Source organism: Salvia hispanica, chromosome 6, assembly GCF_023119035.1.
Source record: "Salvia hispanica cultivar TCC Black 2014 chromosome 6, UniMelb_Shisp_WGS_1.0, whole genome shotgun sequence".
NCBI classification, from domain to species: domain Eukaryota; kingdom Viridiplantae; phylum Streptophyta; class Magnoliopsida; order Lamiales; family Lamiaceae; genus Salvia; species Salvia hispanica.
The window spans coordinates 39,516,393-39,542,902 of record NC_062970.1 but is presented as its reverse complement, the minus strand read 5'-3'; the positions used below and the strand labels follow the sequence as shown (position 1 = coordinate 39,542,902).

The 26,510-nt window shown below is 35.0% G+C and overlaps 4 protein-coding genes across 5 annotated transcripts; 1 reads left to right on the top strand and 3 right to left on the bottom strand.

Annotated features, from left to right (window-relative positions):
- Window positions 1-898: 898 nt before the first annotated feature.
- On the top strand, window positions 899-3,461 carry LOC125195328 (putative wall-associated receptor kinase-like 11). Its single transcript, XM_048093492.1, has one exon. The coding sequence runs from the start codon at window positions 899-901 to the stop codon at window positions 3,014-3,016; it is 2,118 nt and encodes a 705-aa protein (XP_047949449.1). The 3' UTR covers window positions 3,017-3,461.
- Window positions 3,462-12,321: 8,860 nt separating this feature from the next.
- On the bottom strand, window positions 12,322-13,296 carry LOC125197171 (vegetative cell wall protein gp1-like). Its single transcript, XM_048095880.1, has 2 exons — window positions 12,777-13,296; window positions 12,322-12,728 (listed from the first exon to the last, which is right to left on the bottom strand). Exons 1-2 carry the CDS (start codon window positions 13,272-13,274, stop codon window positions 12,456-12,458), a joined length of 771 nt encoding a protein of 256 aa, XP_047951837.1. The 5' UTR covers window positions 13,275-13,296; the 3' UTR covers window positions 12,322-12,455.
- A 4,392-nt stretch (window positions 13,297-17,688) lies between these two features.
- Window positions 17,689-18,798, bottom strand: LOC125193704 (vegetative cell wall protein gp1-like). The gene is made up of 2 exons (XM_048091571.1): window positions 18,169-18,798; window positions 17,689-18,066 (listed from the first exon to the last, which is right to left on the bottom strand). Exons 1-2 carry the CDS (start codon window positions 18,788-18,790, stop codon window positions 17,885-17,887), a joined length of 804 nt encoding a protein of 267 aa, XP_047947528.1. The 5' UTR covers window positions 18,791-18,798; the 3' UTR covers window positions 17,689-17,884.
- Window positions 18,799-21,744: 2,946 nt separating this feature from the next.
- On the bottom strand, window positions 21,745-25,749 carry LOC125196493 (E3 ubiquitin-protein ligase BIG BROTHER-like). 2 transcript variants are annotated; one of them, XM_048095024.1, is made up of 9 exons: window positions 25,543-25,749; window positions 24,886-25,082; window positions 24,439-24,582; window positions 23,516-23,741; window positions 23,316-23,350; window positions 23,009-23,053; window positions 22,452-22,579; window positions 22,096-22,204; window positions 21,745-22,015 (listed from the first exon to the last, which is right to left on the bottom strand). In XM_048095024.1, exons 2-9 carry the CDS (start codon window positions 24,964-24,966, stop codon window positions 21,974-21,976), a joined length of 810 nt encoding a protein of 269 aa, XP_047950981.1. In that variant the 5' UTR covers window positions 24,967-25,082; window positions 25,543-25,749; the 3' UTR covers window positions 21,745-21,973. The 2 variants fall into 2 exon arrangements, with proteins under 2 accessions (XP_047950981.1, XP_047950982.1); XM_048095025.1 differs by lacking the exon at window positions 24,886-25,082.
- Window positions 25,750-26,510: the final 761 nt, after the last annotated feature.

The window sequence follows — 26,510 nt, the reverse complement described above, 5'->3', positions numbered from 1 at the left end:
GATATTAAAATCTTCAAATTTTACACTGTGTTAATATTGTATTAAGAATGTGTTGAAACTGTGTTGAGGAGTTTTGAGTTTGTACAATATATAAATTTGCATTTTATCACTACCCTATAAGTTGTTGTCAGTTATGTTAGAACAATATGTTAATATTGTTAAAGTGGGAAATTAATGAATTACTTGTACCGGATGAGGAAAATAGTACGCAGGAAGATAGTATAAGTCTTATTATATCATTGTATAACAGAAAATTCAAAATTCAACTATTATTAGTCTTGTCAACAAATTCTCTCTTATTGCATTCCCACGTATATAGGAGGAATACTTATTCATCATAGGAAGCAATCCATCTATATAAATATTTACTCTTTATAATCCAGATTTTGGTCTGCAATCTTCAACTCCAATCATCAAAGTTCAAGGGTATGTTCTACTACTCCATTTCTTTTCTTCTTAAGATCATAAGATGCTGGTCACGTTATTACACAAGAATAAATTAAATGGTTTAGCCCTAACGTACCGAGTCTTTCTTGAAGTCCATTTTAGTTGTTGCTAATTTCCACTTATTTGCTTCAGTTTGATGCATTGAATTTCCACTTATTTGCTTCATTTTGATGTTTTGTTTTTGAAGACGTATCTTTGTTTGGAATTTTCTCTAATTAGGCCACGCACATCAAATCCTTAATTGAACTCATTCCCACTTGAACACATGTATCAAACATACACAACATGTTATAGAATAACATGGATAAAATCTAGTAGTACATGCTTTTATTTTTAGGTGGAAGACTCGAAAAGTCCAAACTACTTTTGTTAAACGCATTTCGTAGAATTGTTCAAAGTGAGTGTTATAATAATCTGTTTCAACTCCTTGCAGCTGTGAATCAAGAGAACAATGAATCTACTTCCATTAACACTCCTCATCATCACCACCTTTACCTTATCATCATCTCAAGAAACACCACTTTCCAAAAAAGGGTGCCAAGAAAAATGCGGAGACATAAGCATCCCTTACCCCTTCGGCATCGGCCCCAACTGCAGCTTCAACTCCTCCTACGCCATCGAATGCACCAACCACTCAAAACCAATCCTCAAATCCACCGGTTTGGAAGCCACCGAGTTCTCATTAAACGACAACACAGTCCGAGTAATGCAGAAAACCACCCCTCTCAACTGCTCCTCAACCAAAGGCCAGTTCCAGCTCGGCCAATCCCTCCTCCACTCCCCCTTCTCCTACGGCGCTTCCATCAACCGCCTCATCGTAGTCGGCTGCAGCTCCGAGGTCTCCCTCGTGGGCCCCGCTCCCTCCTCTGGCGGATGCCGCCCATCTTGCGGCGACTCCACCAATGCCTGCTACGGCATCAACTGCTGCTCCATCATCGTGCCGGAGATGTCCCAGCGAGTCGAGGCCGCCTACGCCGTCAGTGGTGGTGGTGGTGATTCTCTAGTTTGTGGGTATGCTTTTCTCGCAGACTACAGATGGCTGTCGAGTGAGTACGAGAACTACGTGAATTTCTCAGCTCCGGTGGCCGAGATGGAACTAGCGATGAGGACGGTGCCAGCAACGCTGGAGTGGCGGCTCGATGTCGATGAATGGAATTTGATGAGTGGGGTTGTGTGTGAGAATCGGAGCGTGGATGCACATACATTCGATGATAATGAGTATAGCTTCAACATGAGCAGATGTCGCTGTCGACAGGGGTTTCAGGGGAATCCATATTTGTCTTGTGTTGACATCGACGAATGCAGCAGCTCCAGTTTGAGCAATATCTGTGGAATTGGAAGTGATTGTTTCAACACACAGGGGAGTTTCTACTGCAAGAATCGAAGCAGAGACAGCCGCATCAAGTCTGTAATCATCGGCGTTGGAAGCGCCGTCGCAGTCTTAATGTTGTTAACTGGATTATGGTTATTGTCCAAACTGATCAGGAACAAGATCAGAACTAACCGGAGAAGGAGATACTTCAAGAACAACGGAGGGTTGTTGCTGGAGCAGCGCCTCTCTTCATCCGGCGCCGCGGAAAGAATCAAATTCTTCGACCCCACACAGCTGGCTCGCGCGACGGATGGGTACAACGAAGACCGCATACTAGGCCGTGGCGGGCAGGGCACGGTCTACAAAGGGATGCTTCGCGATGGGCGGATTGTGGCGGTGAAGAAGGCGAAGAGGGTTGGAGATGTTGAAGAATTCGTGAATGAGGTGGTGATAATGTCGCAGATCAATCACAGGAATGTGGTGGCCTTGGTGGGGTGTTGTCTCGAGATAGAGGTTCCGGTCCTCGTCTACGAGTTTGTCCCGAACGGGACCCTGTCCCAGCATATCCATGTCCGGAACAGGGATTTTCCGTTGTCGTGGAGGATGCGTGTCAGGATCGCGGCTGAGGTGGCTGGAGCGCTTTCGTACTTGCATCATTCCGCGGCGTCACCTATCTATCACAGAGACGTCAAGTCGACAAACATACTGTTGGATGGCAAGTACCATGCCAAGGTTTCGGATTTTGGGATATCGAGGTCAGTGGGAGTGGAGCAGACTCATCTCACCACTAGGGTGTTTGGGACTTTTGGGTACTTGGACCCGCAGTACTTTTGGTCGAGTCAATTCACAGAAAAGAGCGATGTTTATAGCTTTGGGGTGGTTGTTGTTGAGATTCTAACAGGGGAGAAAGCGGTTTCGGCTGCTGGAGTGGAATCAGGGAGGAATCTAGCTGCGGATTTCTTGGATTCGATGGAGGGGAATCGCTTGTTCGACATTCTTGATCCGGAGGTTTTGGAAGGTAGTGTGGACGAGGTTGTAATTATGGCAGATCTCGCTCGGAGATGTCTGAATCCAATTGGTAAGAAAAGGCCAACGATGAAGGAAGTGGCAATGGAAGGAATTAGAGCAAGGGAAGAAGCCTCAGTTTTGGCATCTTATCATGAGGAATCTGATTTCCAATCCATTGATTTTGGAGAGGAATGTGTTTTATCAGACAGCAGCACTAGTTTGATTGGTATTACTCCAAAGTCATCCTAATGCAGGGCATCGTATCAATGTCGGATCCAGGAAATAGAACTCACAACAAAAAAGGTTGTCAACAGCCTACAAAGAAAGATTCGGTGCAGTGGTTATTGCTTAAAATGGATGGCGGATGAAGAAATCAAGAAACAGAGTGAACCCCAACCTAAGGTTGGGGCAGAGCTACCTTACCATGAGATGGGATCATCGGCAACTCCAATGATTGAATTTAAAAGGGTCGGTGATGTGTTAGTTTATCCACAGACTCCGCTTGAATCTGCCAATGAACGTAAGTAGAGGCCTATTGTGAGATTTATGATTACTCATTATCGCAATCTTTTTTTTTTCCGTTGCACAAAAATATACTCCAAGTGTATGAATGTGTTTTATGTACATTGTATTTTCGTATCATTCACGTACATTGATTGTATTGACTATAGATAAAAGAAAGCAACCATCCATATATTGTAAAGCCAAAATATAAAATGAACTCTTTATGATATTTCAAATAACTAATAGTGACCACAAAAAGAGTTCAAATGACCATAAAAAGAGATTCTTCTGCTTATAGTTATTGAGTGCACATACATAGAAAGAGGTTGAAGATAATGAAACACAAAATAAGATCGAGTATTAAGAATGACAGCTTCCTCCATACTCTCCGACCGTGAACACAAAATCTATGGACTATAGTTAGCATTGTTGCATTCTACGCTAGGCCTATCTTAACCACAGTGGCCTGAACCCATCTGGGGCTCTCGTGTCTGTGGTAGGCCCGCTTGTCATCAAGTGGTCTAAAATTCTTTCCATGCTCATGCTCAAGTAAGTTCAGGAATCACCTAGGTGAGCAAACTAATCGAAAATTGTATATTCAATCTGAATCAAATCGAAATTTAAAATTTGATTCGTTTTTTTTTTTGGTTTTCCGGTTCGATTTGGATTGGATCGAAAAAAAGCTGAAAAGCTGAAAAATCAATTTTTTTTAATAGTACTAATATTATACCTAAAAATAAACTCTATTTATGTTAATTCATATTAATAAATATAATAATATTTAGATTTTATAAAGATTGTAATTGTTTGGATATATTAAAAATAAGGTCACACCAGTATTTCGTTATACTCATATTCTAATTTCTAAGCAATGTAAACAACAATTCTTTGAATAAACAATGGTCTCAAACGATAAACGTGGCTAGCTACTTGTTGTTACATGTGATTATGATAATGACTGAACAGTTCATAGTTTTAGTTTTGCTTTCTTTTTTGTGTGTTTTCCTCGTGAGGAGACTAGACTTTTGTATTGATGCATTTAAACATTTTGTATCCCTTTAATTTTTTCGTTTATTTTATAGGTCTACATATTTTATTTTAAGAATTGGATTTTTATGATGAGCGTGTTAAACAACTTCATAAATAATCAGCTTAGCTTTAAAATCACGATTACATATAAAATCATTTAAAATTTACGTTTATGGAGTATCAAATTAGAAAAGAAAAAAATGTTGAGATTGAGAAAATGAGTTATGATTGGTTGACTTGACTGTAACTAAGTTAATTTTCAAATCACAATCGTCGATATCCTTAGACCATCTCCAATTATACACTAAAAATGAGGTTTGGTGTAGAAATCTTCTCCAACCATACACCAAACTCAAATTCATTTTTGGTGTTTTTTGTGAAACAACACCATATTTGGTGTTATTGCAAAAGTTTAGTGTGACAAAATTCCAAAAATGGTATAAATCTTAAATTTGATGTAAATGGTTAGAATAAAATTATTTTTTAGTGTGATATACATTCAATATGGATTTAAGTTTGGTGTAAATGATTGAAGGTGGTCTTAGAATGTAGTAGTAAAATAAAGGAACTCCAGATTTGAATTAAATTAATTAATCCGATCAACTAAGTTAGTCATTTTTTCAAATGTATCAAAATTTATCCATTTTATCAATTTAAATCATTTTAAGTTCTATTCATTGATGTGATTTATTATACAAAAATTTGAACGATACGTAGAATAATAAATTCAATTACGATGAATGTTCGAAAACAATAGTATTAGTCGGCAATAAATGATTAGAAACAGATAAATACGCCCACAGAAATCCATAGAAAGTTCTGGACAGATGCCAACTTTCTCTCACATGTAACACCTAAGCTTATTCAGTCATTCTCACCTACCTTTTTAATCATTTTACCACAATAAAAGATGTGATTAGTTGATCCAATTTATGTCCTCTCAACTTTTAAGTAAATTCTCAGAAATTTAACAAATCACTATTACTTTCACCTTCTTCAAAATTAAATTAATTTTACAATCTCATTATCCCCTTCAATTTCACTAATAAATTAATAATAATTTTTTTTTTGTTTGGATTATTCACCAAAAATTAAGCTAAATTTATTTATAATAAGTTTTTTCTTTCTAATGAGTTGATATCATTATAATTAATACCAACACTTTAGCCAAATTTTCTGTCCAATACTAATTAGTTTAGTAAATTAAAATCCATACTATTTTGTATACAATAAAAAATTAATTTTTGTGAGCAGTATTTATAACACGTCGCTGCTTAGTCCATTTCAAAGCTAGATAACAACATACTATTCCATTTCTCTATCCCCTTTCTCCGCCCAATTCGAGAGACGATCAGAATAGATGGTGTTGCACTTGTTCTTCACGGTGGCGTTCTCGGCGGCGCCGCTCACGCTCTACATCCCGCCGGTGAGGAGCTTGAATCTGTTCATTGAAACAATTGAGGCTATGTGGAAGGAATCCAGCGCTCAAACTCTCAGGCTATATCCACGCCTGCGCTACGCCTTCTCTCGGTTGATCAATTCTATGCTCTCCACCTGACTTCAAATCGAAAACACAAGCTGTAAATATTTATTTCTTTTTCCTTCTTATATAAGCGGGAGGAGTAGATAGATACGTTGAGTTGTACTGTTAATTGAATAAATTGGAATCGGACTCTGCTGTTTTGGCTGATTGCTGCTTTAATTTACTATACTTTTCACTTGAATTTTCCAATTTGTTTTTATTTAGGGTTCATCTGCTTCCAGTTTGAAAAGTGTTAATTGTGCATTTGGTTACTCATCACGATTGAATTTACCAATTTTATTCATTGAATTGTCAGTTGCGTTTACTGTTTTCATCTGAGAACAGAATGTAAAGGATCAAGTAAAACAAATTTCGATTCCTCTAACCAGTTCAATCATTCATATTCATGAATTATTATAAGAAAATCAAAGGAAATGCCGAATTCAGCCTACTTTAGTAACCACAAAATTCCTAGGGGATAAGCTCTCAATTAATAACATTTCGAGCCGGAAGAAATGCAAGGAAACCAGCGACGCCGACGGAGTAGCCTCCCCTCACTTTTCCGGCAACGAAACCCTTCACCTTCCGATTAGACTTCAACTTATTCTGCAGCTCCTGCCAAACCCGCTGCTTCCTGAGCCTCCGCGGCTGCTCGCCCCCGCACGCGGAGTCCGTCTGCCGTACCATGTCGTGGCGTTCTGCTTCGTCCGGGAATCTCCGGTCACCAGATCCACGAAACATCGCTGCAGGAGCGAGATATTCACCGTCGATTCGCCCTTGAAGGCGTGGAGGAAACCTACGTTGGTGGAGAAAGCGGCGGATTTGGGTGGATCTATCAATTCATTGGCCAAGGCGGTCCGGAGGCGGTCGATGACGTAGGTGTCCTCTCGTAGGGGCACGGTTCGGTTTTAGGGCGTGTCGCTTTGGAGGAAGAAGCTTGAGTTTGATTTGGGGAACATGCGCCTCATACACATGCTCATCTTCTCCGATCACAAATTTTTTACTGAAATTGTAAAACTTGAATCTGTGGGGGATTTGGGGAAAGAGAGTCTAGGTTTCTCTGTAATTGCGGATTTGCCCCTTTGCTTTTCGAAATAATATTTGCTACCCCAAAACATTAAATTCAAATGACAAATTAAGCGATCTTCATTCTTGAGATTCAAAAGTGTTATGCCACATCAAGAAATCTTGTTTTATGAATATAAATGCCTGGACTACTATTAACATCTATTTTTGCAAGTATATCAATGTTTCAATGCGACCACAACTACTTTTTTCTCGCTGTAGTAAATGGTGCAATCTAAACATTTTTGGGGACATTATCGCATCAAATGGAATACTATTATTTTGGGTCAAATGGATCTTAGGTGAGACATGCATTATAGAGCACAAAATTCCTATAGGATGGATCCATCTGCGACCCGACCCAACTGGTGGTGCTCACACAACTGACAGTTGTGGAGCATCTATCTGCGTATATACCGTCCCTCAACAGGAAGCCACTTCTATAGACAAATGATTTAATGTGCTACTCTACCATACATATACAAACGGAATACTGGTAAAGAGTCTATTCATGAGTATCATATAGTACTCCATAAAACTTAAAAGATCAATCTTTACCAACTCAATCTTGTTGAATCTGGCACCAAATATGGATGAACCATTTCACAAAAGTATGTACTCCATTTGGATAATCCAAAGTCTCGATAGTTAGCATTGAGTCTTCCAGTCAAAAAACATGATGATGCAGGTCTATAGGTGCACTATCAAATCAAGATCACTCAAATCCAGGTTGTAAGACTTCATCACAATCGAGCGAACAACAAGGTAAGCATTAAAATGATTAAGGAAATTAGTGTAGACTAGAGGGAACACAACATAAGCATCAAAAACAAAATTACATTCACACCTCATATTAGAAATAACTTCTGCATTCACTTATCATCGAACCATATTTAATTCGAACTCTCCAAAATTCAGGTAGCTAGATTCTCAGAAGACTTCGACCTAGGTGCATAATACATTAATACTAGTACTTATTATATCAAGCTTTTTTACTTAATTAATTAGAGATTAAAACAAGTGACAAAATGATTTATTGGTAGAATAAGATGACACGATAAAACAACCTAATAAAACATATCTAGATAGGAGATGGAGCTAGAGGAGCCTCTTCTGCTTCTGGCGCCGGTGATGGACCCTCGGGCTCTGGCTCTGGCTCGTACATTGGTGGTGGAGGCGGAGAGTGGCAATGTTTGTGAAGAAGATAGAAAAAATCACCATAAGTTGGTGGTGGTGGTGATGAAGAGTAATAGTAGTAATATTTTTTGCAGTAATAATGATCAAAGTAAGTAGCGTTTATGGTTGTGATGGACGACATAGATAACAGAACTACAAATACCCAAAATTTGAGATTCATTTTACTCTCCACTACTTGCTAGTTATAAGTAGTAATGCAATTTTCGAATATGAACTCACTGGATGCATAAATGGATGAATGTTTCTCCATTTATATAGGACTTATTCTTGAACTATTAATCTAGATTAGTTAAGGCAATAACAACTTTATTTGTATAGGTTTGGCTATTAATTTAATTTGAACGATAAGCTTGTGTAATACTACTACTCAGTAGGCTCCCAAGACTACTACTTAGGCCACCTTAGGTAAAAAGCTATAAACACATTTGAGATATTGATTTTATGAAGTGATGGACCAACGAATCAATGAAGCAACTATATATAGGCGATTTCCAGCCTTATTTTTCTATCAAAGTCTAGATCAATAATTGAGGGTAGTGTGTCCAGTGAATAAAAGATGAAGTTAATAAAATTAGCAAAAGTGTGTTGAGATATGCTGCCGCCGAGATTTGGTGCTGCCGGCAGATTTGGTCTCTATGGATTTCAGCATTGATAAATATTCCGCTTGACTTCATCTACAACTAAATTCAACTTACCACATAATGAACTATATTCACTAAATAATGAACCAAATGAACTTTAGTAATGAAGTGAAAATGACATTTTATTGAAATACAATGTTAATTGTGTTAAACGTCAAGAGGTGGTAATTAACTTATTACTTCATTCAGTTATGCTATCTATTACTTCATTTCATTAGTTTATTACTTCAGAATGTGTTATGACATAATTGTCTCTCGATTGAAGTAAATACGGTGTATAATGAACTATATTCACTGCATACAGGGGTGTAGCTAGGATTATGTTTAAGGAGGGGCAAAAATTTAGCATATAGAAAAATTTTATAGATCTGAGAAGGGGCAATTAGTGTGTTTGATCTATATAATTGGAAATGTGCTTATAGAAATGTAATAGTAAAAGAAGGGTGTGGAGGGGCAAATGCCCCAGTTGGCTATATAGTGGCTCCGCCCCTGACTGCATAATGAACTAAATGAACGTATGTTATGAAGTAAATTTTCGCATTCATTATATACCGAATTTACTTCAACTGAAAGATAATTATGTCATAACACATTATGAAGTAATAAACTAATGGAATGAAGTAATAGCATGACTGAATGAAGTAATAAATTAACGGGATGAAGTCATAAACTAAATGAATGATGTAATAAACTAATGAAATGAAGTAATAGCATGACTGAAAAATGTAATAAGTTAACGAGATGAAGTATTAAACTAATGGAATGAAGTAATAATTTCATTACTACTGCTTGACGTTTAACACAGTTAACATTGTATTTCAATAAAATGTCATATTTACTTCATTACTAACATTCATTTGGTTCATTATTTATTGAATATAGTTCATTACTACCGCTTACGTTTAACACTAAAATTTGTTGTATCATTAATGTATTTCAATAACATGTCAAAATTACTTCATTACATACTTCATTTAGTTCATTATTTACTGAATATAGTTCATTATTTACTCCGACAAATTTTTATTGAAGAAAAAAAATAAGAAAAATTAAAAAAAAAATAATAATAAAAAATAATAATAAATAAAAAATAAATAAAAATAAAAATAAATAAAAAATAAAATAAAATAAATAAAATAAAAAAGTTTTATTAAATAAAATATTAAATTAATTGTAATTAATCCTAACCACAAGCTTAAGAAAATGGATGGCCCTAATTTGGTCTCTAGTTCGGTCTTTAAGAGTGGATTTGTGGATAATAGGACTCTATATATATATATATATATATATAGGGATGTATTCATATCAAAACGCTAAGTATGAGTAAAACTTAAAACACTTGCAGTCCATTGGATCGTGTGATCTAACGGTCAGATTAATGCCACGTGTCATCTAATAATGTAGATTTTTAGCCTAATAATGTACATATGATAATAATGTAACATTTTAGTCTAATAATGTACATTTCCATTCTAATAATGTACCTCGGCGAATAATGTACATTTTTAGTATAATAATGTAGCTTATCACAGCCATCCAATCTAAGGATCCAAGGGCTGTGATTTGTGCTGTGTTTTACGCTGAGATGCTGTTATGACCCTAACATACCCCTATATATATATATATATTTGTCATTGTATTATGCAGGAGGACCTACTGCTACTGCTACTGCATAATGGAGTATCAACTAGTGACCGCCTTAATTTCACTATAGAAAGTAATGTTTATTATTATTGATAAAATTATATTGATATTGTATCCTCACAAGGCCATTTTACCTTATTGATTTATGAAATTTTATTATAGAATATATTATAATGTGCAAGAATATGACGTATTAGTTTTCCCCTACAAAATATCATGATACCTCTACCTACATAATTGCATATCTCATGTGATCAATTGCTAACTAATTACCAATTCTAAATTAAAACCAAATCTTAGTCATTAGATTAGGAGATGTAGTGGTTGAAATAATGCTACATGGATTATATTTTTAATTAAAAAAATTGTTAAATAAAAATAAGAGGTATTAATGTCAATTTTCTTTCATTAAAATCATCTTAAAACTTTAAATATGCGTAACTCTTTCGATTTAAATTATTTTTTAGCAAAAAATATATCAAATTAAAGATAATTTTATAAGGATTCCAACGAGATCACAATTGCATATGTTCCGACGACGTTCAGATGATGAAACTTGATATTTTTTATTTTAATTTTCGTAAATGTTGATAACCAGATTTTTATCAACAAATATATCAAAAAAATTCAATATAATGCATATAAAATCTCAATAAAACCTTGTAAAAATCTCAATAAATATGTGTTGATATTTTTTTGTACTAGTGTTGATATCCTTATGCCATATTGTTGATATTTGTAATACACTATGTTAATATAAAAAAACACTCACAAAAATAATCATATGATAATATAATGACGATATTACCCTTTTGTTGATATTTTGTCTACTATTTATTGAGATTCGTAAGATTTAATTTCATCCACTCATTTTAAAATTTAAGGTTGTAGATTTGGTCTCAATTTTGGATTAGGGTGCTATAAGCATTAGAAGATGACCCTTTATGTGAGTATTTATATGTATGTGGTTTGATTTAAAATATCTTAAAATTTATTATTTGACAATATTACTTTTATAAATTATATGAAAAAATATAGGTCGCTTTATTTTTATTTATTTATTTGAAGTTTTATAGACAAATTAACAAATTGAACTTTGATTTTTAATTAATATATGAATCTAGAGTTAATGACTCATTAATAAATTTTGAAGTACTTCATTAGATAAAAAATAAGTATAAAACAAAACCACTCATAAGGTCTATAATTATATATATTTGGCGACTGGTATACGAGAAAAGGGGTTGAAAAACATGTTAATACAGAATATATAATACCGTGTCTTTTTCTTTGGCATAATTTGTGCAACGAAACTAATCGGATTTTCATGTGTTTTTTAAAAGAAAGGTAACTAGAAATTTTATAAACAATGAAAATAGAATATCTTTTCAGTATTCTTATTTTAATTTTTTTAAATAGTCTTTTTCACAGTTCACGATTCTTACTTATTTAAGTATGTAATATTATTTTTATGATTTGATTAAAATAAAAATTATAGGAGTAGTAATAAATGCCCAAACATCCATCCACTTTGAAAATTCAGCACGATGTTTGGAACGTTACAATAGACAACATAAAATTCTTTTTCCCTTCACAACTCACAAGTCACACCCATATCCACGGAGGTGAGGTGATAAATAGATATATGGACGTGGATTACGTCATACTACTATGTAGAATTGGAAAACGACCTTAATTGCGTATGGTTTGAATATGGACACTAGATTACATTATACAGAAATATGCACATCGATAATATTTTCTACGGTACATATTTTATAGTACTAGTAATAAATGTTTTTTAAGTAGTAGTACTCCACTATAATCAGTACGTAGTACTAGTTCATCTGTACGAATATAAGTACTTATTTGTTGTTTATTTATTTTTGCAACAAAATTTGAATAAAATCATGTAATTTGCTTCAGGAGACCGATAGATGATATTAAAAATATAATTTTGAAACAAGTTAAATTTATTTATTGAGTAATGCTTGTTAAACAAAGAAAAGGCTAGTAAATTGACAATGTTGCAAGCATAATAGGAGTGTGCATAACTGAAAAAGGATAATTAGTGATGCAAATTAATTTAAGCTGGAGTCGGAGAAGGTGCTTCTGTCGGCGGCGGAGGAGGATGAATCGCCATAGGTGCCAGAGAAGGAGCTTCTATTGGTGCCGGAGTTGGAATAGAAGCTTGTATAGGTGCTGGAGAAGGAGCTTCTATGGGTGCCGGAGTAGGCGCTTCTATTGGTGCTGGAGTAGGCGCTTCTATAGGTGACGGAGAAGGTGCTTCTGTAGGTGGAGGAATGGCAGTGGGTGCCGGAGAAGGCGCTTCTATGGGTGCCGGAGAAGGCGCTTCTATGGGTGCCGGAGAAGGCGCTTCTATTGGTACCGGAGTAGGCGCTTCTATTGGTACCGGAGTAGGCGCTTCTGTAGGCGGAGGAATGTTCGTTGGTGCCGGAGAAGGAGCTTCTATGGGTGCTGGGGAAGGCGGCAGAGGAGGATGAATGGCTATTGGTGATGGAGAAGGAGCTTCTAAGGGAGCCGGAGTAGGCGGAGGAATGTTCATTGGTGCCGGAGAAGGAGCTTCTATTGTTGGTGGTGATTTGTGTTTGTGCGATTTGTGTTTGTATGGATGTGGTGGTGGTGGTGGTGGCTTATGTTTATGTTTATGTTTGTGTGGATGCGGTGGTGGTGGTGGTGGTGATTCGTATTCAGGGGAAGGTGGTGGTGGACAATATATTTTGTAGTGGTGGCCGTGGTGGCCATGGTGGCCGCGGTGATCAAAAGGAGACCAATAAATAGGCCATTCTATGCAGTGCTTCATGTGAAAAAAGAAAGTTGCCTCAATGCTTGATACCAACATCGACAAAATAGCTACTAATAAAACACATATTTTGAATTTCATTTTTGTTGGCTAATTAACAACAGATAGGGCTTGGTTTGTTGTTGATTCCACTAATTTCAGACCATTTATATAGAGGCCAACATGCTTCAATTACTTTTATTTATTTATAAATGGCTATTCATATGTAGGGCTGGCTAAATTAATCCATCCCTACACTACTAAATGAGCTCAAAAAAGCGAAATTTGAAATAGTGCTCAAAATTAGCATTTGCTTCGTATATATGTATAACCGATTGAATTAAATTTGACCGGAAATTCTTACTAAGTTTAATTTACAAGTATTGCTTTTTATAACTGAAATATTTTTATATAAATAGCTTCAAATATTATAGCTACCTTGTACTTGTGCATATCATCTAATCTAAACCTTGTAAGATCATACAGATTTTAATAAGGATATATTAACATTTTTTTATATAAAAAAAAAAACCTTGTAAGATCATAGTAACTTATTTTTAAGCATCATGCAAAAACCAATAACTAAATTTTGAGACTCATCATTTAATTAATTTTTTTCAAAGTATATTCGAAGATTATTAATTAATAAAGAGCACATTAGCTAGGTTTTGACTTGTACAGTAGAAGTTAAGCCGGAGCAAATAAAGAAGTGCATGCTATTTAAGATAGAGAAATTAAAATAGATCCATATGTAGCCCGTCATCAATAACTTATTTGTACGTGCAAATTAAACTAAAGAAGTGATAGTTTACCCCCTAATTATGAACTCACAACCTCAACCTAGAAAGCAAAAGTAACACTACTAATATTGATTAAATTATTTTACACATTATTTAGATTATATTTTAGGTGAATTGAACTTTCGGTCTCTCAGTACCCTTAATTAAATATTAAAAAAGTACACTTATTAAACGTAACATTTTTCGTTAAAGAAAAACTATAATACCAAAATAAATCTGAATTTTTATGTGACATTATTGCAAATATATTTTGATTAATTTATATTTAAAATAAACGTATTTATAATGTTCATATAATAAAAATATAACATGAAATTATAATTTGCTGAAATAGAGAAAAAATATCTTGAAATTATTTCTTTAATTTTTCAAGCTAAAAAGTTTCATATCTATAGTATAAATCTAATTAATTAGTACATATAGGGAAATTTTATCACCGTATTTCTCATATTAGTTATTGCATTTTATTCAAATACAAAAAATATGATGTAAACGAAGAATTTATAAGATAAAAATATAAATCGCATTAACATTGAATTTGTTATTAACAGGACATAACCAACGTAGACTAAGTTGCCGCTCTAGGAAGGGCTTAATTGTTCGGACCCACTCACTGGTAACCAATGGAGGGGAACTACATGGAGTTAATAAGGGGCTTTAGCCCCTACTCAATTACGTAATTCATTTTTTCATTCATATACCATCATCGAATTTTCAGTATTTTGTGTTAATCGTTATGCAAAAACCCCTATTATCACAACAAAACATGGGGTAATTATGTTCTCAAATTTCTGAATTGTTTTTCAGCCTCAAACAAAACAATTTTTTGCGTCCGCCCCTATTAGCCGGTAACCAAGGTGGGTTGAAGGGATCGACGAACGCAAACTCTCCCTCCAACATTCACGGACCAAAGGGCGATGAGAGCGAATTGGGGGCAAACTCTCCCTGCCACGTCATCAGCACTAAAATTCCACCTGCCACATCATCATTTTAAGCAAATAGGCTAGCCGCAATAAAAATAATTCAATTTACGGAATTAAATTTATGACAAATTATGGAAATAAATTTATGAGACATATACGGGAAAATTCATTAATTTCATTTAAATAAAAAAGGTACATTGATTAAAAAAATTACATTAAATAAAAAAAATTACATAATAAAAAAAAATCGGGCTTCCACACACGAGCCCCGCCTCTCTCTACTCCTCGTCGTCGTCATCAGTAAAAGTTTCGGTCCAAACCCAATCCACCTTCTTTTGTTAATACTCTCTCTTCGTCTCATTAAATATGAAATATTTATTTATCGGCATGAGATTTCAGGTAGGATTATTTTATAAATTAATAAAGAGAGAATAAACAGAGAGATGTTATTTCAATTTTAGAAAAACACTTCATTTTTTATTGGACAATCCAAAAATAAAATATTTCATTTTTAATTAAACAGAGAGATTATACGCTAAAGCCTAAAGCGTTGCTTCTACACACAGAGTGAAAGGAGACACCGGCTCTTAAGGTAAGTAAGCTTCATGATCTATTAGTACATCATCCGTCTCAACTAAGTTGAGTTGTATTCCTCTTTGGGATGTCCCAACTAAGTTAAGTCATTTTCTTTTTTAACAAAAAATAAAACATCTAATCACTCTTACTTTATTCCACCATCTATTTTTACTCTCTCTTTATCTTTCTTATTTTATTCCTCTCTCTTACTTTTTAACACAATTTCATAATCTCTGTGCCCAAAAATTGTGTCTCAGCATAATTGAGACGAAGGGAGTACCTTTTTCTAAATTTCAACGCTTTGTTTAAATATCAGGTTCCGTCACATTTGAGTTCTTTGTAACGCTATCTTTGAATTTAATATTGTAATTATAAAAAACAAAGAAAAAACTAAGATAATTAAAATAATTTTTATTTTAATTGGCTTCTAATCAATTCTATAATAACTTGAAAAATGACTAATTAAATCATAATTTTTTACATTTCTCAATCATCTCTTACAATTAACTTTTTAAGTTAGAATGATGTTTATAGGAGTGTGATTTGTTGCTAACTTTTCTTAAGTTGCTAACTTACTAACTCATCAATGCAATATATTGAAAATGTCAATACGATGGTACTGAAATGTCAACATAAACTTAAGTTAATATTTTAATACATTATGTTGACATTGATATTTAAATGTCAACACAAATATGTGTTGACATTTTAATGCGATCGTGTTGACATTTTTAATATCCTACGTTGATGGGTTAACAAATTAACAATTTAAGAAAAGTTAGCATTTTAACGCACCCCAATATCTATAAATATGATCTAGGACTTAATTAATAACTCCATGAGATGCAATAGGAATGAATTTCCATATTTATAATTATAGGCATCATTCATCAATTTGAAGTGATAAGTCTCCGATATATTAACTCTTGGCTTTGTCACCCTTTATTTTATTTAATGTAGTTTGGCCGGTAATTAAATACAGTTTACTTATATTATTGTTAGACTTAGTGGTATTAGTATATAATACGTACTTGATTAGTATTTAGTCTAACAAAGTTGACTTACTAGCTTTAAACCACGCACTCAGTAATTCTGGAATTTTTTTTTTGATCAATGTCTCTAATTATATTTATCTTTAATGAAAAATATTGAGTACAAAGTTATTGGCAATAAATTAATATTATCTACTTTAAAATTTAAAGCTGGTGGGTATCGTTAAACTCGAATATGCTCCCGATAGTCGAAATATACTACTACTATTATTCAGTAAATGGAGTATATAACAAACCATGCATTAAGTTTATTGAAAATGAGTAGTATATATCCATTTTTACTCTAGTTAAATAATACTCCATCCGTCACACAAAGTTTATTCCAATTGAAATCTTTCCAAAAATAGACATTAAATACACCCCTCGATCTCCTTAATGTGAAAGCCTTATTCCACTACACACTCCCATTTAATACAAAGTCAAACAATTTCTTCAAATTGAGACAAATTTTGTAGGACAAAAGGAGTACATAACACTCATTTAAATAATGGATTTTGGTTATATTCAAATTAGTTTCATGAAAATTGAAAATAAAATATTAAATTATAAAATTTTAGTTTTTCTTAATTTTCCTATCAATATACAAAATGATATCTTTTGATAAAAGGATGTTTGAATTAAATCAATACTTTTTTTTCCTTTCTTTATGGATTTTAACTAATAACATTGTTTTGAGAATCACCAAAGACGTCGTTTTGTACATGAATGAAAAATTGAGTAAATTTGAAACTTCATGATTTACTAATAGTATTTCGTTTTTTCAACTTTCATGCAAACTTTCTCGAGAAAACTGGTCAATCTCGTCTCGTGGCAATTCGGCATATTTAATTTTTAAAATATAGTATAACTGTATAAGAATATGGCATGATGATATAGGGATGTAATCAAATACAAACTCTAAGTATTGTAGAAACTCCAAACTATAATCTGGACCGTTAGAAAATGTCAACAAGTGACAAAATAATAGCAACAAAAAATGTCAACAAGTGACAAAATAACAGCAACAAAAAATGTCAACATAGTGTCAACGGTCGATGCTGTGTTGACATTAAAATTTTGAAATTTTACACTGTGTTGACATTGTGTTACTATGTTGATACTGTGTTGAGGAGTTTGGAGTTTGTACAATATATATCACTACCATGATGATATATATATATATATATAGATGGTTAAGCACGCGGATGATATATAAATATAATGTAGTAATATAATGGTACAAGTGTTTAAATAATCTGGTTAAGTTGTGATGATACATTGATGGCGGAAGCACATGGCTTCTTATTGTGTGGAATGATAGTAGATTAGTAGTAGAGGTGCAGGACGTAATAGTCATGCGAACCAGATTTAGTGTTGTTGGTTCATCCTTCCGCTGGAGTTGGAGCAAGTGGTGGCAAAGCCTCAGGAGTCGGAGGAAGGAATGGGGATAGTGGTGGCAAAACATCTGGAGATAGTGGTGGTAAAGGTTCAGGAGTCGGGGGAAGCAGTGGTGGTAGTGGTGGCAAAGCCTCAGGAGTCGGGGGAAGCAGTGGTGGCAAAACATCTGGAGCAGGAGCAGGAGTCGGAGGAAGCAGTGGAGGTAGTGGTGGCAAAACATCTGGTGCAGGAGTCGGAGGAAGCAGTGGGGGTAGTGGTGGAAAAACATCTGGAGCAGGAGCAGGAGTCGGAGGAAGCAGTGGAGGTAGTGGTGGCAAAACATCTGGTGCAGGAGTCGGAGGAAGCAGTGGAGGTAGTGGTGGCAAAACATCTGGTGCAGGAGTTGGAGGAAGCAGTGGGGGTAGTGGTGGCAAAACATCTGGAGCAGGAGCAGGAGTCGGAGGAAGCAGTGGTGGTAGTGGTGGTAAAACATCTGGAGCAGGAGTTGGAGTCGGAGGAAGCAGTGGTGGCAAAATATCTGGAGTCGGAGGAAGTAGTGGTGGCAAAACGACTGGAGTCGGAGGAATCAGTGGTGGTAGTGGTGGCAAAATCACTGGTGTTGGAGGAGGCGGTGGAGATGGAGGAGGCGGTGATGGAGGAGGCGGTGGAGATCGAAGTGGGGGAGGAGGTGGTGATGGAGGCGGTGGAGATGGAGGAGGTGGTGATGGAGGAGGCGGTGATGGAGGAGGCGGCGGTGGAGATGGAGTAGGTGGTGGTGGGCAGAATATTGGAATCGAGAAAGGGAATGAAAGGGAAATTGGAGGACGTGGAATACAAACAAGAAATGCATTTGTAGTAGCAGCCATTGCCAAGAACAATAGAGGCAAAATATTCCTTGTTTTGAGATCCATGGCTGCCTATTCCATGCAAAACTACTTTCACTTATTTATAGGCGTCACACAATGCCCTAATTCTTCAACTCATTCTTGCTGTATTTTTCTTTCACTACAATTCATACTTCATTAATTAAAGTAGTACTAAAGTTAGGCAAAATTTATTTAGTAACCTAACTGTAAATCACCTTGTTGATCAAATTAGGCAAAGCCACAGTTATTAAACTAACTAGGCGTATTTGTAATGCGTTGACATTATAACCTTGCATCAACTGTTACTTGTTTAAAGATCACGCACCTTTTAAAAGTTGCTTATTCAACATTTTTTCACAATGTATACTACAATTGACACTTTGACTTTAGATTAATAATATTTGTCATGTTGCACCAATTAGCTACATAGCATTTATATGTGAGCAGTATTCTTGTTAAGTCTACTTTAATATTTTCATTTTTTTTATTTTATAAAATTAACGACATCAATAATACTCCCTCCGTTCCATAGTAATAGGGGCGTTTTTCCAGCCCGCAGGGGCTTAGCGTAGTTGGTTCCGGGGGAGCAGATATTGCTACAAGGAGCTGGGTTCGAATCCCACTACTGGCGTGTGGGAGCTTCCATCTCTCAGGCACAAGTGTGAGGCCTTGGGAGATGGGCTCCTGTCGGGACAGTGGGTTGAAGGCCTCCTCTCTAACGGGCCGTTGTGTACCCTGATTGAACCCCCTCACAAACTGTCGGGCCGGGGTGTGGGGGCGGCCAGGGTGACCGCATCACCTTTTGCTACAAGGGGCGTTTTTCCATTTCCGTCTGTTCCATAGTAATAGAGTCATTTCCTTTTTTAGTAAAAGTCAACACATTTTTCCACAACTACTTTACTCTCTCTTACTTTTTCTCTCTTCATCTCTCTACCTTTTTCATTTTCCACTTTATTCTCTCATTACTTAATTCACCTAACACAATTTTTCTTAATCTCCGTACCGAAAATTTTTACCTCCATTACTATAGAACATAGGGAGTAACTTTTTAAGTTTTTAATTAAACCAAATGGATAAAAAGAAAAGGCTAATGCAAACGTTATAATAAATGAAAAAGAGCGTTCACAAATGATGCTCAAATAAGGTACCACGTAAGCATGTACTTATATAACGTGGGTACATTCAGTAGCGAACGCAGGATTTTTCTAGTGGGGTCCAAACTATAGTTAAAAATTGTTGCATATGTTATTATTGTCGTCACCGAAATAATTAAGAAATTTATTTATTTTAAAATACAAAATATAACTTTCAAACTAAATTAACTAATATTAATATATGAACCCTAAAGATTCGTTCCATGTTAAAAGAGACATATCTTTTCGACACGGAGATTAAGAAATACTCCCTTCGTCCCGGATAATTCATCCCAGTTTTTCATTTCAGTCCGTCCCACATAATTTGTCTCATTTCACTTTTACCATTTTTGGTAGTGGACCCCATATTCCACTAACTCATTCCTACTCACATTTTATTATAAAACTAATATATAAAGGTAGGACTCACATTCCACTTAACTTTTTCAACCCACTTTTTATTACAATTCTTAAAATCCGTGCCCGGTCAAAGTGATCCGAATTATCCGGGACGGAGGGAGTACATATTTAATATGTGAAGTGGAAAGAATAAAGTAAGAGAAATGAAGAGATAATAAAGTAAAAGATATGAAAAAGTATGAAATAGTGCATTGCATTTTACAAAATATACAAATGAGTTGTAAATATCATCACTTAATATTTATACAAATGAAGAAGTAATTTTTTTTTACTAAAGTTAAAAAATATAAAATGAACTATTAAATAACTGTGTAGCATCAAAAACCACAAACAATGCCTAGCTCAGCATTTGAATTCGGACACTAGCCCTAGACACTAGCCCTCAATTTTCCAAGTCACAGTTGCCACCAACTCTACTACCTCATCTGCTAACATTATTCTTCTATGAATATATTATACATACTAATAATGAAAATATTTGGGGGTTCCGGGGATCCCCCATGACACCAATTAGGTCCGCCACTGGGTACATTAGAGTTAAAATGAACAACCAATGTGAAATCGTGTGGATGGTTAGAGATTCTACATAGTCCGCGTGAGAGGTGGAATCAAGCTAGAACAAACATGGCTCGCGTACTAGGGATGAACATAGTACATGGTCTGCATAAAGTGTGACATTGATGCAGAATATACAACACACAATTCACAAGCGCAATACCAAGAACACAATCCCTCAACAAGATCCACGGTTAGAAGAGAAATACACGTCATATGGACCATGTGTCGGACTTTCCTACCTCGTAGTTCGCTTAAGATGGGTTTGACAAGATTTTGGGCTATTTTAATACTACCTCCGTCTCGGTGTAGTTGGGACATTTCTTTCGGACACGAGTATTAAGAAATTAAGTAATATGTTAAAAGTTAAAGTTAAAGTTAAAGTGAAGAGTAATGATAAAGTAAGAGAGAGAAGTAGTAAAATCTAAAAGAGGGAAAGAACTCAAGAAGTAAAGTACGTAAGAGGATAAAATGACTCAGACTACCTTAGGATAACTAAAAATAAAAGAAAGAACAGACTTAACTACCGTGAGACAAAGATGGTACATTTTCGTATAAAAAGCCCACTCAACTTCCTAACACGGTAACACCTATAAATAAGCCTAAAACTTGAATTATAAGGGATTCATGCCATGCTGTCTTAGATAGGCAAATAGAGATAGAAAGTTACAGAATTCACATGGAGAAAAAGATTGATCGAATAGTGGACTCTTGTCTTGCTCCAACTAAAATTTCGTCACACAAGAAAAAGAAAAATAAAAATGAGCTGCTTCATCAAATTACAGTTATACTCGAATGCAGTTTCAAAGAATGTATACTTTACGCAATGTTTTGAACTAAGATGCTTGAATACTGTTGTCACTTCTTATTGTAAATAAACAAAGGAATAAATTGTGGGTGAAACTAATGTTAATTTCAGCATTTAATTTAAGCAACTGTGGGTTGCAGTTTCTGAGCGTTAGAAAACAAAAAATTGGATGCCACTCTATTAAATAAATATAAGTAGATTTTCTAAACTACACACTAGTACACTCTGCATAGCTTCTATGTGTGAGAGAGAGCATAAATGTGCAATAAACAGCTCCTTCTCTATGGAACTTTCACTCAATTTGTGTGCTGATCATCGATCACCAAATACCACAGTGTTGCATACTGGACATGTCTGGAAAGAAGTGGAATCTGCTATTAATATAGTAATACAGAAAACACACTCGAGTTTTTAAAGATGGTGTCGAAGTGTACCTTGTTGATGCTAAGCCACTTCGAGCCACAGTGGGTGTGGTAAGCATGCTTACACGGTAAATTGATTTGTCTGTCCCCTCTTTTATATCGCATCTGGCAAATGACACATCTGTTTCTCCCACAGGAAACCATGAAAACACTTTAATTCAGGACTCTGAATAAAAACCAAAAAAAATCTAGTAATGATCCTGTCTTAAAAAGTGTTTTGCCATAATGATTTGGAACTTGGAAGAAAAGAATATTTGAAGGAATTTGGGGAAGTAGTAAGGTAGTGCATAAAAGAGAGAAAGTCTTCCTGTACATAATATCACTACAATTGTGTAGAAAAAAAAATAGTATCATTCATAAAATGTCACCTCTCTTCAGATTTTTTCCGTGAGAAAATTCCGCCAGACTTGTGTTTTGAGGTCGGAAGTTGATCAATGAGCTCTTGGGAAAGTCCTCGACTTTGAGTTCCCACTGCCTCGCCTAAATCAAGTAGTTCCTACAGAGGAATGGCAACAGATCAACAATTCAGTAGGGGTGGTAAGGCAAGAGTCCAAAACCCTTTGAAAAGTGGTATAACACCACACGTACATTCTTTTTGTCAATATTAAGCATTTAATCTTGTGAGACGACACAACTCAACAGCTTACTCTGAAGAGTATTTGCATTCTTCATCCCAATTCTAATTTTCCTTAATACCTAACAAAGATCAAACTAGTATTCCGAAATATAAATTTATAACTATAGCACACTGAAATAGTTTCCTATTATTCCCAGAAATCCTCCATTGCCCAACTCCATGAACAAATTCTACACTAAACATAACTCTAGAGTCAGTACTTCTCTTACTCATAAGTGCCAAGCTTACAAGGAAAAAGTTATTAAGAAGGGAGGAATCCACATTTCAAAATAAATGTTTATGCCATACCTCATACGTCATGGTATCGGGGTTAATATCATCTTGCCATGCAACCTACAGCAACACATACAAGAAACATAAGTTCAAAATCAAACTTTAGCAGAATTCTGCTTTCATTTATTTTGCAAGCATTTTTGTACTTGTGAAAATTATTTCAGGGGCTTAGTCTCAAACTCACAAATGTGTCTCACTTCACTAGAAACGTAGGATATGTAACATGTTTCAGAGTTCTCAATCAGCCAGTTTGCATTTACATTACTACTACTATTGAAAAAAGTAGAAATGTGTACGAATGAGCATATGCTAAAATTCCAACCTCATCACTGGCAGCATCTTGATCATTTGGTAATCCTGCGTATTTGGGGAATAATATAAGAACATGCTAAACTCAAGACTGGAATAATAATTTGGGTTTTAAGAAAAAAGGCACTAGATGTGTAAATGATTTTTCATCCTGCTCATAGGTAATAAATTTGGTGTTTGTGTTTCATCTCAACCTGTGCTCTAAGAACTTACTTTCCTCGGGAATAGAATGCACTTCAGAAACCACACTTTGTTCAGGTGGTATATCTACAGTTATAGGATCTTCTGCGGTTGTCATTGAAGAATATTCCCAAACTCTCCTGTTAGAATCCACTCTTGGGGCAAGGTCATTGTCTTCATAGAGTCCATAATAGATACCCTCTGGATTAGGTTGTCTATATTTATATGAATTCATATGCATTGACCAATATAAAGCTTCCTGAATGAAAATGAATAGTTTCATAAGATAGAATGAACTCTCAAATGCTTTTAGATACTTCTATAACCTACCACAATAATGTCAAAACTATAAATTCAAGAATAGAATCGTCAAAAGAAAATCAAGACTACCATAGGGACATATTCAAATGCATTCAGAAACTCCTTTAAAGAAAATAGAATAGGTAACCAATAATAATGACTACAGTTAACAGGAATATCCTCTACTTCAAAGCAGACATCTTCTCAAGCATACGATCTTGCTCAAAAGAAAAGTTTCAAAACCAATACTTCATGCTTTTCAATAACTTAGTCGGAGATATTTGCTACTTAGAAATCCCCGGCATAGCAAATATTCAAGAACTCATCTTCAGCATAGAGTACATTCCGAACGTGTATCAAAACTGGATTTATATGCAACCATTGATAGTAATTAGTAAGACAGCATACTTAATCCCTAAAAACCCTCCATTAATCAGACTGGCAAATGTCATCAGCCCCAACAACACGAAGTTACATTCATTGTTGTACTAACTACTAAATCTAAATCCAACGCAGATAGAGTTGAAAATGCATAACAACACAATAATAATACTATGCATCGCAAACAAAGTTCAACACTGATAATAAACTAAATACTGAATTCATATATGCAGTAACTCTTCCTTAACAATGAGAAAAGCAACATAACAGTATACCAGATCATGCATTGGGGCGAAGTTGAGATAATTCAAAGGGACTGTTGGCACACCGCCGAAGAAATCAACATAACCCTCAGAGACAGGGTAAGAGTAGCTGCTGTCCATGTAATGCACCACTTGCTCATTCTCGTTCATTCTTGCCTGCAAAACATTGGTCTTACATAAAACAACTGAACCAACTTAAATTCACAGACACACACAGCAACATAAATAGTACTACTATAAATTACAGAGCTTTATTACTAGGTTTCATCTGTAAGGAATTCCAAAAGCAGAGCAATTTAATCACCACATCCACAGTCATCAGAAGTAAAAATCTAAAATTTCCCAGAAAACATAAAGGAGCATTACACTAATAAAATTCAAGAATCCAAAATAAAGAGGTAAAAAAGAAAAAAATGCAGAAATAAACAAGAAAGGGATGAAGAAACGCAAAACACAAACCAGATAATAGCGGGGGTGTATACGTTTGGTGCTACAGATGTTGAGTGCGAATGAAAGGGGTGTAGATTCAGAGTCACACATACAGAGAGAGAGAGAGGGGGGGAGAGTGATGGGGTGTGGCAGCGTGTTTTGTCTGGGTTTGCTTGTGGCGAATTGAGCAGCACTACACGCCAACCTCCCTATTTTGTATGTACACTCTGTTACAACAACTTTTTGCAATTAAAAAACAAATAAAATAAAACAAAGTGTGAAAAAGTGAAATGTTGGAAGAGGGAGATGGGAATCGAGGAGGAGGCACAGCCGATTCCCCAAAATACTGTCTGCAAAAATCTTTGCCCTACACCTACACTGTACCAACAATATCTACAAATCCAATTTCTTTGTTTTGGTCCCCCTTCTCCTTCATTGTTTAATGGTAATCCCCTATTATTATTAATCTCGTTGTTGGGATGATCAACTGCTCTACTCCCCAACATCTTCATTGGTTAATGTTTGGTTGGGTTGATCAACTACACAACCCCAATTCTCTAACATAAATTGGGTAAATTGATCTGAGTTCAAACATATTCAGAGCAGAATTTGATTTTTAAAAATAAAAGAAAAGGGCGGCTAGATAGATAAAAACACATGAGGCGATCAGAGGGGCCCCCCAATTACCTTATATCGAAGCAAAGAATTCATCTCCTTTTGACTCAAACGTGATTTCACCAATGCTTACAAATCATATAAAGGAAAGAAACTTGAATCAATTGACCTGCAACTTTCCATTACTAGTTACAACAATTGGTCTCGATGGTTGTGTAAGCATAGACCACGGCATACAACGCCTGATAAAAACTACGGAGTAGTACTCCTCTAATCCAGCAGAGAAATTGACAAACTCACTGAGTTGAACTGCGGTTATTCAAACACAATTGCGGGACCTATGCCCCAGAAATTCGATTTTTCCGAAGAATATTTTTAATAATTTTCAACTGTTATTTCTTTTTATAATAGTAATAATAATTATTATTTAATTAATTAAATTTGAAACCATCCCTTAAATTTTCCTATCATCGATTTTGTTAGAGAAATTGATGTCACCCTTCGACTTGGAGATCGAGAGGTCATTAGATATTTTTAAAAATGTCTGATAACTGATTGTGATTTCAATACTAAAAAAGGTTTTTGCGGTAAAACTTTAAATTTATCGAATTCTAATTTTGCACACCAAATTTCAAATATGCATGTAAATGTATATTCACTTATTCTAATTTTACATTTCATAAAAAATTTGATACTAACATTGTTTAATATAAACTATAATTGAACAAATAAATTTTTTTTATCGTATAATTATATGTTGAATATTGTTAAATTGCCTAAATGTGACGTCATTTTAGTTAAGTTTCAATAATGTAACGTAAACCAAAACAATCATAGGCATGACATAACATTTTAATCCACCCTTATAACACCATAATCAATATTTTGGTAATAAAAGAGTTTAGTGAATAAAGCCCACCTTGACTCCTTAGATCACAAGTACGCTCTTCCTCTTTCTATCACGTCGAGAGCGCGAGTTATCACCTTTAAATTATTTATATCACAAGTAAGTCACAATCATCTACTCAAAATCATGCATG

Coding starts and splice junctions, on each gene's coding strand:
- LOC125196493 (XM_048095024.1), bottom strand. CDS start 24,966: ATGTGTGACTCTGAATCTACACCCCTTTCATTCGCACTCAACATCTGT. Junction 22,580..23,008: donor CCGATACCATGACGTATGAG/GTATGGCATAAA, acceptor ATTCCTCTGTAG/GAACTACTTGATTTAGGCGA. Junction 22,016..22,095: donor AGTGGCTTAGCATCAACAAG/GTACACTTCGAC, acceptor ACTTCTTTCCAG/ACATGTCCAGTATGCAACAC.
- LOC125197171 (XM_048095880.1), bottom strand. CDS start 13,274: ATGAAATTCAAAATATGTGTTTTATTAGTAGCTATTTTGTCGATGTTG. Junction 12,729..12,776: donor AAGCGCCTACTCCGGTACCA/ATAGAAGCGCCT, acceptor TCTCCGGCACCC/ATAGAAGCGCCTTCTCCGGC.
- LOC125195328 (XM_048093492.1), top strand. CDS start 899: ATGAATCTACTTCCATTAACACTCCTCATCATCACCACCTTTACCTTA.
- LOC125193704 (XM_048091571.1), bottom strand. CDS start 18,790: ATGGATCTCAAAACAAGGAATATTTTGCCTCTATTGTTCTTGGCAATG. Junction 18,067..18,168: donor GACTCCTGCTCCTGCTCCAG/ATGTTTTTCCAC, acceptor CTCCTGCTCCAG/ATGTTTTGCCACCACTGCTT.